This window comes from Equus asinus, chromosome 2 (assembly GCF_041296235.1).
Source record: "Equus asinus isolate D_3611 breed Donkey chromosome 2, EquAss-T2T_v2, whole genome shotgun sequence".
Classification (NCBI taxonomy): Eukaryota; Metazoa; Chordata; class Mammalia; order Perissodactyla; family Equidae; genus Equus; species Equus asinus.
This window is the reverse complement of record NC_091791.1, coordinates 147,127,200-147,142,225: the sequence shown is the minus strand read 5'-3', so window position 1 is coordinate 147,142,225 and position 15,026 is coordinate 147,127,200. Positions and strand designations below refer to the sequence as shown.

The 15,026-nt window shown below is 38.7% G+C and overlaps 1 protein-coding gene across 6 annotated transcripts in view; it reads right to left on the bottom strand.

Moving 5' to 3' along the window:
- Nucleotides 1-15,026, bottom strand: part of ATP8B4 (ATPase phospholipid transporting 8B4 (putative)) — a 216,204-nt gene that overhangs the window by 185,665 nt on the left and 15,513 nt on the right. For all 6 annotated transcript variants that reach the window (XR_011499559.1, XM_044764905.2, XM_044764906.2 and 3 more), the window contains one exon: nucleotides 13,654-13,722. Coding sequence is in view for 5 of the 6 variants with exons in the window: in XM_044764905.2 (XP_044620840.1) it covers nucleotides 13,654-13,681 (28 nt within the window). In the remaining variant the exon portion in view is untranslated. The remainder of the gene's footprint in view (nucleotides 1-13,653; nucleotides 13,723-15,026) is intronic.

Below are 15,026 nucleotides of genomic sequence, written 5' to 3'. Positions count from 1 at the left end.
TTATCTATAGCAAAAATTGCATTTTTACGGACTGTGCCAGGATCGGAATATTTTCTGTAAAGATGAAAAATAGCTATATCTTTCTACAGCATCCCCATTCAAAAAGAAAAAAAAGAAATCAGGATCTACCCCAAGGATCACAAGAGCCTAGAAGAAGCTGGAAGACATTTAATTTTTCACTGTGAGACACATTCTGGCCATCCAAGGGAAAGCAGGACACTTGTCACAAAGTGAGAGGAGAGAACCCCAAGTGGAAAAGAAAGATGCACGGGAAGGAAATCTGAAGGGGTCTGTAGTCTGCTTGATAGCTCAGGGGTTGCACTGGAAGCTGGGTTTTTCAGAGCTTGCGTTGGTCAATTTGAGATGCATGGGGCTGTAAATTGAGTTTCTTTAGTTCGTATTGGTTTCTGTGTCTCAGATCCCTGAACCCATGTGGCAAATAAAATCTGCTGGAGCCAAGACAAAGTGATTTATTCCAGAAATATTTATTGAGCCTCTTTGAGCATGGCTCTATTCTAGACAGTGAAGGAAAAACAAGACAGTGATTGCCCACAAATATTCACACAGCAAGGAAGCAGAGGACAGACCCAGGGAGCCATGGAAACCAGAGAAAAGGAAAGTCAAGCCCAGATGGGTGGTCAAAAGACATCCCCACCTATCCCAGGCAGCTCTGAAGGGCACGCATGCGGCGGTGCACAAACTGTGGAGTGGGGCAGGTTGCTCTGCCCAGCACCTTACCCCAGCTGAGCTGCAGTCATTTACTGAAAAGAGAAGGAATTTGGTAGGGCGGTCTGCCTCCCGAGATGGGGTGAAATAAGTACCCTGCAAGAAGATATCTCCAGGTCCTTCTCAGTTGTTCCTTCTAGTAGAATATGGGACCAAGTGTGAAAAGATCAAAAGAAAAAAATAGGAGCCTCACTTTGTTCACCTATTCATGAGGCGTTCAGATAATACACGTTTCAAAAGAGGTACAATGAAGCCAGAACTTTGGGCAGCAAAGCAATCTGCCCTCTTCTCACCCCCTCCTCTGCCCACACTCTGATCCAAGCCACCTCACTCTCCCCGAAGCTCCTGCAACAGCCTCCCCCGGGTCTCCCTGCTTCCCCCTGGCCTATAATCTCCTTTCAACAGAGCAAGCAGACTGATCCTCTCAGGCTTGTGTTAGCTTCCTACTGCTGCTCCAGCAAATGACCGCAGACCTAGCAGCTTAAAACAACACAAGTATATTATTATTCCGGAAGTCGGAAGTCCAGAAATGAACCTTACAGGGCTAAAATCAAGGTGTTTCAGCAGGACTGGGTCCCTTCTGGAGGCTCCAGGGAAGAATCTCTTCCTTGCCTTTTCCAGCTTCTGGAGGCTTATGGCTCATGGCCACATGCCTCTGACCTCTCCTTTCACCATCACTTCACCTTCTCCGACTGACTCTCCTGCCTCTCTCTTATAAGGACTCTCGTGATTCCATCGGGCCCACCTCCAGAGTCCAGGATAATCTTCCCATCTCAAGATCCATAACTTAATCAGGTCTGCAAAGTTCCTTTTATCACATAGGGTAACATATTCCCGGGTTCCAAGGATTAGGACACAGTCATTTGTGGGGGGAGGGAGCATTAACCTGCCTGCCACTGGAATCCTCTCTTTCCTCTGCTCAAAATGTCCAATGTTGCTCTTGCTCAAGAGAGAAGAAGCAAGTTCTTACAGAGGCCTTCAGGGCCCTGCTTGATCTTCACTCACCCACCCTGTTACCTCTCTGACCTCAAATCGCTACCAGAGGCAGACCTGCCATGAAGCTGATGATGCTTAAGCTTCAGCTCCCCTCACTTGCACGTTCCACTAAGGCCCTGGGAGTAGCACTAGAAGTGTGTTTGCATTGTTTTTCCTTTTTTCGTTTTTTATTTGAAAAGTAAAATATTTTAGCCACAAGGGCTAAGATCATTTGTCTCCTCCGTTCTAACTTCCCCCATCCCACTTTGCCTCATGTCAGACAGTGCTGGGATCCTGACAAGGGGCTGTCAAGTTGGAAACACATTGAGTCTGTGTTTAGTGGAGTATATTTATGTGATTCACTGTCATTTCTGTATAGAGTTAAGTTACTAGGTGACTAACTAGAGGTAAGTCGCCCCAGAGAAGGAATGGTTCTCAGGAATAGTCCTACCTCCATGGGGACTCACTCCGTATTGCAACATGAAGGTGCAGGGCTCAAGGTCATGACAACACGACATGACAAGGTCATGATAAGGTCAACAACATGACCGTGTCCTATAGCACCTGGCACCAGAAGTATGTGGATCATGGAGGAGACAGGAGGTTTGCAATACAGAGCCAGAAGTTAGCCTGTGCAGAATTCCTCCAATCATCACACATATAAATTTCTATGTAGAAGATTTAGTTTTCATCAACTCCTAGTCAAATTGACTATCCTAGGAGATCAGTTGTATTAGGAGTATCGAGTATTGAGTATTCTCAATACTATGTATAATAAGCATATCTTTTTTTCATGAGGATTACACAAAATAAAATTTATTAGCATCCCTGCGCTTATAAAGCGCAAACCTATTTGCAGCAGTACTACATACAGCAAGCACAGCTGTAACAGCTCAGATGGGAAGGAAACTTGATGGAAGTTTTCCCAAGGTTGACAATCTAAATTTTCACATGACCTTATGAAGTCAGAAAGCTGAAAATCTGTTCTAAGCTTTCATAATTTTAAAACTAATATGCTAAAGAAAAATTTGAATTATCTGTTTAGCATCTCTACAGAAAATTATATAACAAAATAATGGTCTTCTGAGGGGCAATCAAAACACAGGGGGACAAAAATCCAGGAAGGAAGGTACAATAAAGGTTTGAGAGTGAATTAATGAAGATATTATGTTCTTTTTCTGGATTTTGCAACATGTGCAGTATTTTTTTAGATTTTCAAAATTGTGATTTATAAGGATTTATTTTCTCACTCTAAATAAATATTCCCTCTCATACCTAATTTTGCATGTATTAGTTTAAGGCCTCAAAAAACCTGGATCCAGGGGCCGGTCTGGTGGCACAACAGTTAAGTTCTCACATTCTGCTTTCATGTCCCAGGGTTCGCCGGTTCAGATCCCAGGTGTGGACCTACACACCACTCATCCAGCCATGCTGTGGCAGATGTCTCACATACAAAATAGAGGAAGATGGGCACAGATGTTAGCTCAGGGCCAGGCTTCCTTGGCAAAAAGAGGAGGATTGGCAGCAGATGTTAGCTCAGGGCTAATCTTCCTCAAAAAGAAACCTGGATCCAGCCCTGACAACCACCCTCCCCCCTGTTCATTCAGCTCCAGTCACAGTGGCCTCTTTGTCATTCCTTGAACATTCATGCCATCACACTCCTACCTCGGAGCCTTTGCGATTGCTCTTCCCTCAGGCTGCAATACTTATGCCCCAGATATCTACATGGCTCCCCTCTCATGTCCTTCAAATCTTTGCTCAGATGTCTTTCTCAATTCAGCCTTCCTGATTACCCTTTTTAAAACTGCAGCGCCTCCAGTGTATAAGATAAGTTACTTACTCATTTATTTTGTTGACTGTCTTTCTTCCCCTTCCCCTACAAGAATGTAAGCTCCATGTAGGTTGAAGGATTTTTATTTTTTAAAATTTGTCTTGTTCACTGCTGTATCTGAAACCTCTGGAACAGGGTCTGGCACATGTTCGGTAGATATTTGTGAAACGGCTGGCTGGATAAATGAGTAACTGAATGAATGAACTACCAGTCAAAATTCTGAGTATTAAAAGACAACCAACACTACCTTAGGGAGACAAGCTCACCCCAGCCAAAACCACCAAAATGTGATGATAGCTCATTCACCATTCAGAAGGGAAACTGACAATTCACAGGAGGCTTCTAAGGTCTGAGTTATTGAGCACTTTCCTTTATAGAAAATACCATGTTTGAGACTACCTCATAAGCTTTAACATTTTATTCTACCAATGAAGGAGAGTCCAGTTTTCAAAATTAAGCCCAGAAATAAAAAATCATAATTTCCTTTAAATTACGAAGTTCTGCCTGAACAAACAGTGAGAGCAACATTAGATGGGAAGTAGGTCCATGGGAGAACTATAATTCAAGTAGCATTTACTAAAATTACCCAAAATAATAACACTGATGGCTTCCATTCATTGTGTGCTTACCATATGCCGGATTCTGGATCAAATACTGAATTAAAGGTGTGTTCTAGGGTGTGGGTCTACAGAAGGGATATAACACCATTTTCTATAATAGATTATTATAATTCTAGAGATGAAGCTTTTTCAATTAAGTGATTTTTTTTTTACAAAACCAAAGTAAGACAATTAGAATATTATACACTTGGGAATTCTAAATAATAAAGAAATGGAAGGCTGGCCCCTCAGCTGAGTGGTAAAGTTTGCATGCTCCACTTCAGTGACCCAGGGTTTCACTGGTTCAAATCCTGGGCGCAGACACAGCACCATTCATCAGGTCATGCTGAGGCAGCATCCCACATGCCACAACTAGAAGGACCCACAACTAAAAATACACAACTATGTACCGGAGGGCTTTGTGAGAAACAGGGAAAATAAAAATTTTAAAAAAAATCTTAAAAAAAAAAGAAATAGGGAATTGGAGTAATGCATTTGGAAATATGTTCTAAGCTCAAAAAATATGTATGACATAGAATGTTATTCTAAGTATTCATTATTTTCTTGTTCACTGTGATGAGGCAGTTCAAAACAGATTTATATTTGTGTATGTGCCATGGCTAAAGTTTAAACCCGTTCTAGTAGAGAAGACTGACTAATATATTGATTAACTGTCATTTTCTTATTCTACTTCATTATTCATTTTGCTACCTATTCATTTCATACCTTACTTACAGATCTTCCCAATATACTCAAATACTCATCTAAGAACTATACAATAGTAACATTTAATGTAGTTTTCTGGTAAACTTATAAAACAGATTATTTAAAAATGTGCTTGTGACTTCAGCTTCCACTATAATGGAGTAACTGTGTCAAAACCAACCCATCTGTTGAGAACAACTCTAACAGCTAGATGAAATGTACAAAGCTGTTTGAAAATGCCATAGAACAACAAAAGCATCTGGAACTTGAAGGGTCAAGATCCAAGAGAGAAAAGAAATGCATTGAGGTGAATCTGATATTCTGTACCTTTCACCTTGAGGCATTTGCTAATTCCTAAACCACCTAGAGATGAGACAAGACAATAATTAGAGTTCAGATTCTAGCAGGGAAGAGGGCCCTTGTAACATACTAGGTTTTCAGTTGACTTCTAAAGGACTGTATTTTAGGAGTAAAAACTAACAAAAATAGACTAGGCCTGGGGCTTGCCCAGTGGCACAGCATTTAAGTGCGCACGTTCCGCTTTGACGGCCCAGGATCCACCAGCTCGGATCCTGGGTGCAGACATGGCACCATTTGGCAAGCCATGCAGTGGCAGGTGTCCAACATATAAAGTAGAGGAAGATGGGCACAGATGTTAGCTCAGGGCCAGTCTTCCTCAGCAAAAAGAGGAGGATTGGCAGATGTTAGCTCAGGGCTAATCTTTCTCAAAAAAAAAAAAATAGACTAGGCCTTATAAAGACTGAAACCCAGCCTCAAAGTATCTCAGTTCCTGATTGGATTAAGATGATCTGCTCCTTCTCTAACTGCCTACTAAAATAAAAGTAAGTGCTCCTGAAGGAAGATAACTTGATTCAAATCCTCTACAATTTTTTCATATGCAATGTCTAGATTTCATTAATAAATTAGCAAGTATGGCAGGAGGCAATATGAAGTAATTGAAAATCAAGAGAAAGAAATAGAAAATAGAAACAGACCCACAGATGATCCAGATATTAGACTATCAGATTGGACTTTGAAATAACTGTGATTAACATGGACATTAAAATAGATGACAAAATGGATAATTTCACTAGAATACCAGAATATGTATAAAAGAGACAAATGGAACGTCTAGAATTTAAAAATACAATAACATAAATTAAGAATTCCATATATGAGCTTAACAGCAAATTAGACACAGTAGCAGAAGGGAATAGTTGGAAACTATTCCTTAGGAAATGTGAAAACTGAACATGGAGAGGGGGAAAAAGTTGAAAATTTCAGAAGAGAGCACAAAAACATAGAAGACATGATAACAGGTCTATCATAGGTGTAATTTAACTCCCACAAGAAAGAACTGAGAGAACAGGGATCAGAAACAATATCTGAAAATATTTTGACTGAGAATTTCCCAAAACTTTCAAAAGATATCCAGCCAGAAAACTGAGAATCCCTATGAATCCCAAGATAGATAAAGACAAAGAAAACCACACCTAGGCACATAATGGTAAAAATGCTGAAAGGTCAAGACAAAGTTTTTGAATTAGCCAGAGAAAAAGACATATCACCTTCAACAAAAGAGTAACAATAAGGCTTCCAGCTTACTTTTCAAAAGAATCAGTGGAGGTCCAAATGTAATGGAATGATACCTTTAAAGTGCCAGAAGATTACCAACCTAGAATTTTATGTCCATTAGAAACATTCACATTCAAATATAAATGCAAAATAAAAAAAGAATTCTGACTAATAAAAAGTGAGTGAATTCACCACCAGTAGTTCCACATTTAAAAAAAAAGAAAGGAAGTCTTTAGGTGGAAGGAAAATGATTCTAGACAGAATCACAGAAATGAAGGAAAAAATTAAAAAATAACAGAAAGGTTGTAGATAAATCTACACAAATAATGACCATAGTGACAATAACACGTTATTCGTTACTGCTGTCTTATTAGTTTTAAAATATATAAAGAATTAAACACATAATAACAATGGTACAAAAAGGTAGGTAAAGAGACTTAAAATTTCTAAATTCCTTACATTGTTTGGAAAGTGGTAAAAGTGCTATAAGTCAATTATATAGATATGTTGTAATCTTAAGAGTAACCACAAAAAGAATATTAAAGAAATGGTAACTAACAAGCTAAGAGATGGCTAAAAGTGGTAAAATAAAAATACTGCTTAATGCAAAAGAAGCCAACAAAAAAGAGAAAAGAGATGTAGAAAAACAAATAGGAAGATAATAGATTTAAACATAAACATATGAGTAATTATATTAAAATTAAATGGACTAAATATTCCATCTAAAAGTTAAAGTTTGTCAAACTATATTTTTTAAGTCCACTCTATGCTGCATCTTAAATTTAAGAACACTAAAGGGCTGGCCCCGTGGCCCAGTGGTTAAGTTCGTGCGCTCCGCTGCAGGCGGCCCAGTGTTTCGTTAGTTCGAATCCTGGGCACGGACATGGCACTGCTCATCAGACCACGCTGAGGCAGCGTCCCACATGCCACAACTAGAAGAACCCACAATGAAGAATACACAACTATGTACCGGGGGACTTTGGGGAGAAAAAGGAAAAAATAAAATCTTTAAAAAAAAAAAAAAAAAAAGAACACTAAAGGGTTGAAAGTAAAAAGATGAAAAAATATACAACACGTAAACATTAATCAAAGGAAACCTGGTACCACTACACTAATATCAGATACAGTGGACATTAATACAATAAGCATTACTAGAGATAAATAGGGCCATTTCACAAAAATAAAAGATTGATCTTTCAGGAATACATAAAAACTCTAAATCTGTATGCATCTAACAATATAGCCTCAAAATATATAAAGCAAAACCTGACAGAACTGAAAGGAGAAGTAGACTAATTCGAGATTATCTTGATAAACTAAAATATGGTTGTGATGGTTAATTTTATGTGTCAACTTGACTGGGACATAGGGTGCCCTGATCTTTGGTAAACATTATTCTGGGTGTGTCTGTGAGAAAGCCAATATGAGAGAAATCTTCAAACATTTGATGATCTTTAATGTAGATGGCAGAATAGATAGTCTGTGTTATTCCAAAAGTCAGAATAGAAAGTGAAATTTATAAGGATGTGAAATTCTAGTTAACGTGTAGCAGAATTTATGGTCAAGTTCTCAGAGAATGAGCCGTCTCCTAAATTAGATGCCTGAACTACTATCAGAGCAAATATTCAAAGATAATATTCAGCAGCACTGTAGAAACCAATTGTCAAGTTGGAAGAAAGATGACATTGAAGATCCTTCTGACTTCCAAGTTTTATCACTCTATGCAATCTAAAGCTATATTAATAGAATTATTAGATCAAAGGCAGCAGGTGGAAATAAGTGTAACATTTAGGAAAAATGTCACAATGGACACCATGGATTTAAGAGAAAGCTCCATAGAGATGAACAGAAGCCAAGATGGAAGAGGAGTACCCTGAGGAACAAATCACGCAGACAGAAAAGTGTAGAAGACTGAACCAGAGGAAATTCCACCACTAGGGTCCAGCGAGGGAGACAGAGTCATAGCAGTCTGAGAAGCAAGAATTTCCACGAGTGTCATGAAGATTAAGAAATAAGAGCAAGGAGAGAACAGCCACCACCTCCCAAATCCAGAGAAGTGAGAAAGGATGGCGTTGAGGAACAGCCCCTTTAGGAAGTCTCTGGTGATTGGTGGTTTTTTAAAGCAGCCTAACCTAGCCCATATCCTGAGTAATAAAACATCAGATTGCTGAAAGCCTACATAGTACCTCATTTGAATAAACTTAGGAAGTTAAGAGCCAGAAGACATCCCTTTTCTACACTTTCTATTTGCAACTCTGCGCAAGGACTAAGATGGCAAATTTTTAAGTATATGGTGTACCCTCTGTGGAGAAAAAGACTTCTATTTCAAAGAGATTTAAACACAGGATGAAAGTCTAGAGCACACCCAGGACTAAGAACACCAGCGCTGCGTCCTCTCCTCTCCCAGGTATAAAAGCTGATGAACTAATGAAGGGAAGGCCTATGCCCTCAATACCTACGACAAGCAGCAAGGATTCAGGATCTCCGGAACAATTTCTGTCATCTTTTTGCACAGATTTTAGCATAGTGAAATGGAAGGGAGTAGGCCTTTCTCTCTCATCTCTGGTCGTACCAAAGAAGATTTTCCAGGCCTTTCCCCTCTGGGTACCAAAAAGTGATTAAAATGTAGACAAAAATTCATCAGCAAATACTAAGCCCAAAGTTATGAGAGCTTTGGTGAAGCCAGCACTGTCTTAAATATGTCACTGACTGGCCAGGGACTGACTGGCACTTCATTTCAATGGCCTCGTTTTCAGTTAAACAAAGAAAATAGATGATTTTGAGAAAACTAGATCAATTTTACAGACAAATTACTATAGAAGACAAAAAGTAAGTTCAAACAAAAACTATTCCTTCACAAGAGTAACTGCATAATTACTTGAGAAATAGCTTTTGGATTTGTTGTTGGTCCATAAGGGATAAACCCAAGGAGAAACAACACTCTTTAAACATGCATATTAGTACACATGCAAGTACTTTTCCACGCATTGATGTGGTAGGTTCCGTGTCTCCTTCATCTTCTTTAGCACCAACCCTCTACCACAGGACCAACCCAGTACCTGCTAAATAGTATATGCCCAAAAAAAAGTGCCTGAGAAGCAGGTATATAAACTCCAACCAAAGAACCGCCTCATTTGTAGGCAAAGTAGATGCAGTGCCTAGGGCCCACCATACTTCCTGGGGCACACCAACATGTTTCAATTTTCATTTATTTTAAAATCAGGAGAAAAAAATGAATGTAATAATAAGAGATACACAACAATGAATGCAACCTGGATTATATCCATCTCTTTACTCACACAATCATAAAATATAATTTTTAATATTTTTGGGGGGAAGGGGCTCACAAAAGACATAATGTGACCCCAGTCTGACTCTTCCCACCCCACAGCCCGTAAACATACTAAGGGCTCCCCTGTGGATTACTGTGCTGGCTCCGCAACCCCCACATTTTAGAATCAAGAACAGCTTTAGCTAGTTTTTTAAAAACCTCTGATTATCTACTTCTTTTGCTTCCCATATTACCAAACTACATGAAAGCTGAATTAGGTATTGGACAGGTGAATGACACTCTTCCTGATTGCTTTGTAGAATAGCACATAGACTGTAGTCCGCCTAATCCATGAGGAATACATTCCAAGACCCCCAGTGGATGCCTGAATCCACGGATAGTAACAAACCCTATGTAAACTGTTCTTCACATACATACCTACCTATGATAAAGTTTAAATTATAAATTAGGCACAGTAGGAGATTAACAACAATAACTATACTAAAATAGAACAATTAAAACAATATACTGTAGTAAAAGCTAGTGTCTATCTTAGCAACCTCAGCATATGATTTTTTTCTTTCCTTATTAAATTGAGAACTTTCACCTTTTCATACAAAGGAAGCACTTCACAGCTTCTCTTTGGTATATCCGAATTGTCAGCATCACTACTCTTGTGATTTGGGGCCATTATGAAGTGAAACAAAGACTACTTGACCACAAGCACTGCAATTCCAGGACAGTCAATCTGATAACTGAGACGGCTACTAAATGACTAATGGGTGGGTGCTGTCTACAGTGTGGATCTGCCGGACAAGGGAATGATTCACTTCCAGGATGGGACAGCAAGAGATTTCATCAGGCTACTCAGGACAGCACACATCTTAACACTTATGGTTTGTTTATTTCTGGAATTTTCCATCTAATATTTTCAGACCACCGTTGACCACCAGTAACTCAAACCACAGAAAGCGAAACTGTGAATGAGGGGGAACCACTGCATGCTTTAAAATGTTTTGTCTTTGGGCCTCCCAGACAAGCTATACAGAAAGGGTGAATTACAAAGACGAACAGAAAACACACTGTAATCATAATGTTTTAAATATTTGAGTCAGTTAGTTGCAATTTTTCCCATCTTGAAGAACGTGAGATTTATATGAATATGGAGATAATAAATAATAAAGCATATCGGTGAGAAAATTATTGTTTTCCACAACACCGTGGCTGGCTTGCTATATTTTCACATACATTATCAACGGCCCAAGCTTCCTGTGATGCTGTGAAAGTTTATATAAATGCCAGTGCTCCTTTAGTAAACGCTGCAGATATTAAATATCTCACTGAGGTAAAATAGCACTTCTGCAGGATTCCCCCCTGACAGCCCCAGGCTGATTAGAAGGTCTCTAGCCTGTGCTCATCTGGAAATATATCACTTGTAGCGACGTTTAGTGAACTGTCTTTAAGTTATCATTGCTACTGCAAACTTAACAATTGTGTGAGGATATGTGTATTTTACTGAATGGTAAAAAGCTACTTGAAGTCAAGAAAGGTCAGCACTACCTAGCATATCTTAGGGGATCAAAAATGTCTGTTGACTGACTGCAAAAATGAATGAATATTTTAGGTTAAAAAACTTTCCAATCTACGACCAGATCTGCAAGAACTGATGTAACCTACAGATGCATCATTGCCAATTAGGATGATGCAAAGGATGGTGACACAAAAGTCAGTCCCTCAAGCCATGTGGCCATGGTAACAAGTCCAAGGGGAAGGGAATGGTCTCAGTTTTCTCTGCAAATCAGTGCCAGAGCAGATACAGACGCAGATATGTGGGCAAAACATTTAGCCTCACTACAGAGCAATGACTATCTGTCTGTCAAATGAAATTCTGTGTGAGGAAGATCAGAAAGTCGCATTCCTCATCAAAACAGTGTCACTTAACTATTAATTCATTGTCCATTAAAAAACAAATATTATCTATATAGTATTTGTGACAAAAATGTTCAATCCAAATCGATTTGGGAGTTGGACTTGACTTTTCCAAAATTCAATATAAGGAAAAACTATTCTAAATTTAAAACAAAATAAAGAGATTAAAAGCCAAACACAATGTGTGAACATGTATTAGACACTGTACAAAAATAAAATCCAGCTCTGAGAGATGAGATGTTTTAGGAATAATTGGGGAAATTAAAACATGGACTGTACGTTATTTACCAATGTTACATTTCTTGGGTGTGATGACGCTATTGTGGTTATGTAGGAGAATGTCTTTGCTCTTAGGAGAATCTTGCTGAAGTATTTGGGGGCAAGAGTTATGATGTCTACAACTTACTTTCAAATGATTCAACACCAAGAAAAAATATGCGTGTCTGTGTGTGTGTGTGTGTGTGTGTGTGTGTGTGTGTGTGGAGAGAGAAGGAGCAAATGAGGTAAAATGGTAACAATTGCAGAATTTAAATGACAGTTATTTGGGTGTTCATTTTATCACTCTTTTTTCTATAAAATTCAACATTTTCAAAATAAAAGAGGAAAATGTAAAAAAGAATAATGTTATAGAGAAATGTTTAAAGACATAAAAGGTATGTATGATTACAGTATTAGATCTAAAGAGCAGGTTTCAAAATAATGCACCACATCATTCCATTTGGGGATACACAGCTGGATGAGCACACACAGAGCATTAGTAGAGTCACTGTGACGGGGGCTCTAAAGTTGTGCCACATGGCAGCCTCAAGTGGTTATGCCTGGCTTGCACAATTACAGTGACTTCTGTTTTCTTATTTTTACTTATAAAAATTGCTTACTTTTACATATATACATTCATATATCCATACAAATTACTTTCAAAATAGTGAGACTTTCAAAATAATATCAAAACTTGACAGCAATAGATCCTGTTGGAAACTTGTCCCTGTTAAAGCTGATTGATCTTATGTTTACACTATTAAGATTATGCTAGTAATTCAACATAAATAAACCATTTCACTTGAAAAAGAAAAAATGATGAGTGTAATTCTAGACTCTTAGATTGGCATTGGGAATATGAAAGCATTACCCCAGAGGGTATCACTAATGACCTCTGGGTGGGAACTACATTGAGACAGACTTCGGCTCATTATGAGGCTGAATGTTGCAATGAATAAGTGTCCGACAAGGGAATGAGCTGCATCATGAGATAATTGCCTTTCAAAGTAGGTTAATCACCTGTCAGAGATGTTCTTAGAAGGAGGGACAGGTTAGATAATCTCTAAAAAGTCTTTAGTCTTTAAAAAGTCTAGGGTCAAAAATAAAGAAAATGGCAGTAATAAATTGAATACATGTGCATAGAAGGAAAAATTACATCATAGTCTGTCACTGACTAGAGACAAAAAAGAACATGAATATTCTTAGGTCGGGATGCTATTATAAAAAAAAACTGGACTATTATTAATATTGTTCAACTAGAACAATTACCCAACTAAAAAAACAATGTGTGTTTCCTGCCATCATGAACCAAAATTATTTCTAACTGTGTGAGCTTAGTTTTAAATGTTGGTGTATTCATCCCATGTCATACTGCTTTGAAAGAAAAAATGAAGAACAAACTATTGATACATGCAACCATATGAATGTATGTCAAAAAAACTCATGTTGAGTAAAAGAAGCAAGACGCAAGAACGCATGCTGTATGATTTCATTTATATTAATTTCAAAAACAGGAGAGACTAATCTGACAGAAATCAGAAGATGGTTGTGTGGAGTGTAGGGAGAATCAAAAAAGGCACAAGCGAACTTTCTGGCATGACAGAATGTTCTATATCTTGTTTTTGGGCGACAGTTACACAGGTGTACAAAATTGTCAAAGTTTATCAGACTGAACACTCAAGATCTGTGTGGTTTTTGTATATAAATTACACCTACGTAAAACAAACAAAATAAAAATTAAAAATCATATTCACTATGTCATTTCCTTAGAACTCGACACTTACCAAGCAATTTCTTTTCACTGCAGAACATTATTGCACCTGGTTATTTTTCACCAGGCCTCAATGGTTGACCTACATAAGAAAACAAGAAAGTGCACAACAATAGTATTTGAAAAGTGCTCATTAGCCATAAATTTCCACCCTTTAACTTTCTTCCTAGTCAAATCTGGATGACTAGGAAGTCATTGACCCAATAAGGAATAACAGATTCTATTTATCAGGTTTAAATCTAACTAGATAGGAATAATTCTATACAAAAATAATTTGTATTATAGAGGCTATATGGAACAGCCTAAGGTAAGCACACGTGTGCCGTTCAATTTGTCATTAAAATTCAGCCAAATTTTCTAATATATCCCAAACCCGAGGAATCAGAATATCTCAGGGGTGAAGCTCCAGCATCTCCGCCTTTTATCCAAAGGATAAGGTGCCACAGGTGATTCCTTCCCATAGCCGGAGCGGGAACCACTCTATTGCAAGAGCCTACTTGTGAGCAGAAATTAGTGGGCAGGCTCTAAAGAAACAAAATGCCATTCGAAAAGTTTCCTCAATTTATTCTCATTTGTATAATCTTCTCCAGGTAGTTATAAAAAAGCCAGGCTAAGGTCATTATTATCTTTCATTTTTTTTCCCCACATGTGGTCTAATTTCCTTCATATGGTAAACTCAATTAAAGATCGAGAGTAAATAAACAAGGGGGCAAGCAAACGATTTCAAACGTTTAGAACCCAATAGACCATGGAAATGAACTCAGGCACTTTTGCGAACACATGACAGAGCAGGCAGAGATACTGAAGCATGCTCTTTGGTTAGAAAGAGAAAAGACTCGTCTGCTTTCTGCACAAAGAAGTGGTGCGGCAGGATGCAGTACACATACATAAAGAAGAAGTTGGCCAGTCATATAGAGACCAGAGGAGAGGAAGAGCAATGCTTATAGATAGTACTTGCAAGAAAGGAGGACGCAGACGAAGTTCTTCACCACCCACTGCCTTACTACAAATCCCTCAGTCTGAAAAGCCTGAAACCATCAATATTTCTCCTTGTCACAGCCCCAGATCTATGAGTCCCCATCCACCATCCCCAGGAAAAGCAGCAGCCTACTGAGGGCACAGCTACGCCTGGGTGTACCTCAAAAGTAGAGCCATTGACATTTTGTGGAATCGACTGCTTTTCCAGGGACCACTTACTAAAACTGATGAATCCAAGTAAGAAAGTGGGGGTACTGTTGCCAGGCGCAGCTAGAAGCAAGGATAAGCCCTCAAAAATAACCCATCAATAATTCCTCTGTTCCTCCCCACACACCTTCTACCAACTGCCACCAAGGCTGCCCAAGACAATCCCTCTTTCCCCTCCTCAGTACTCCCCTCACCTCAGCC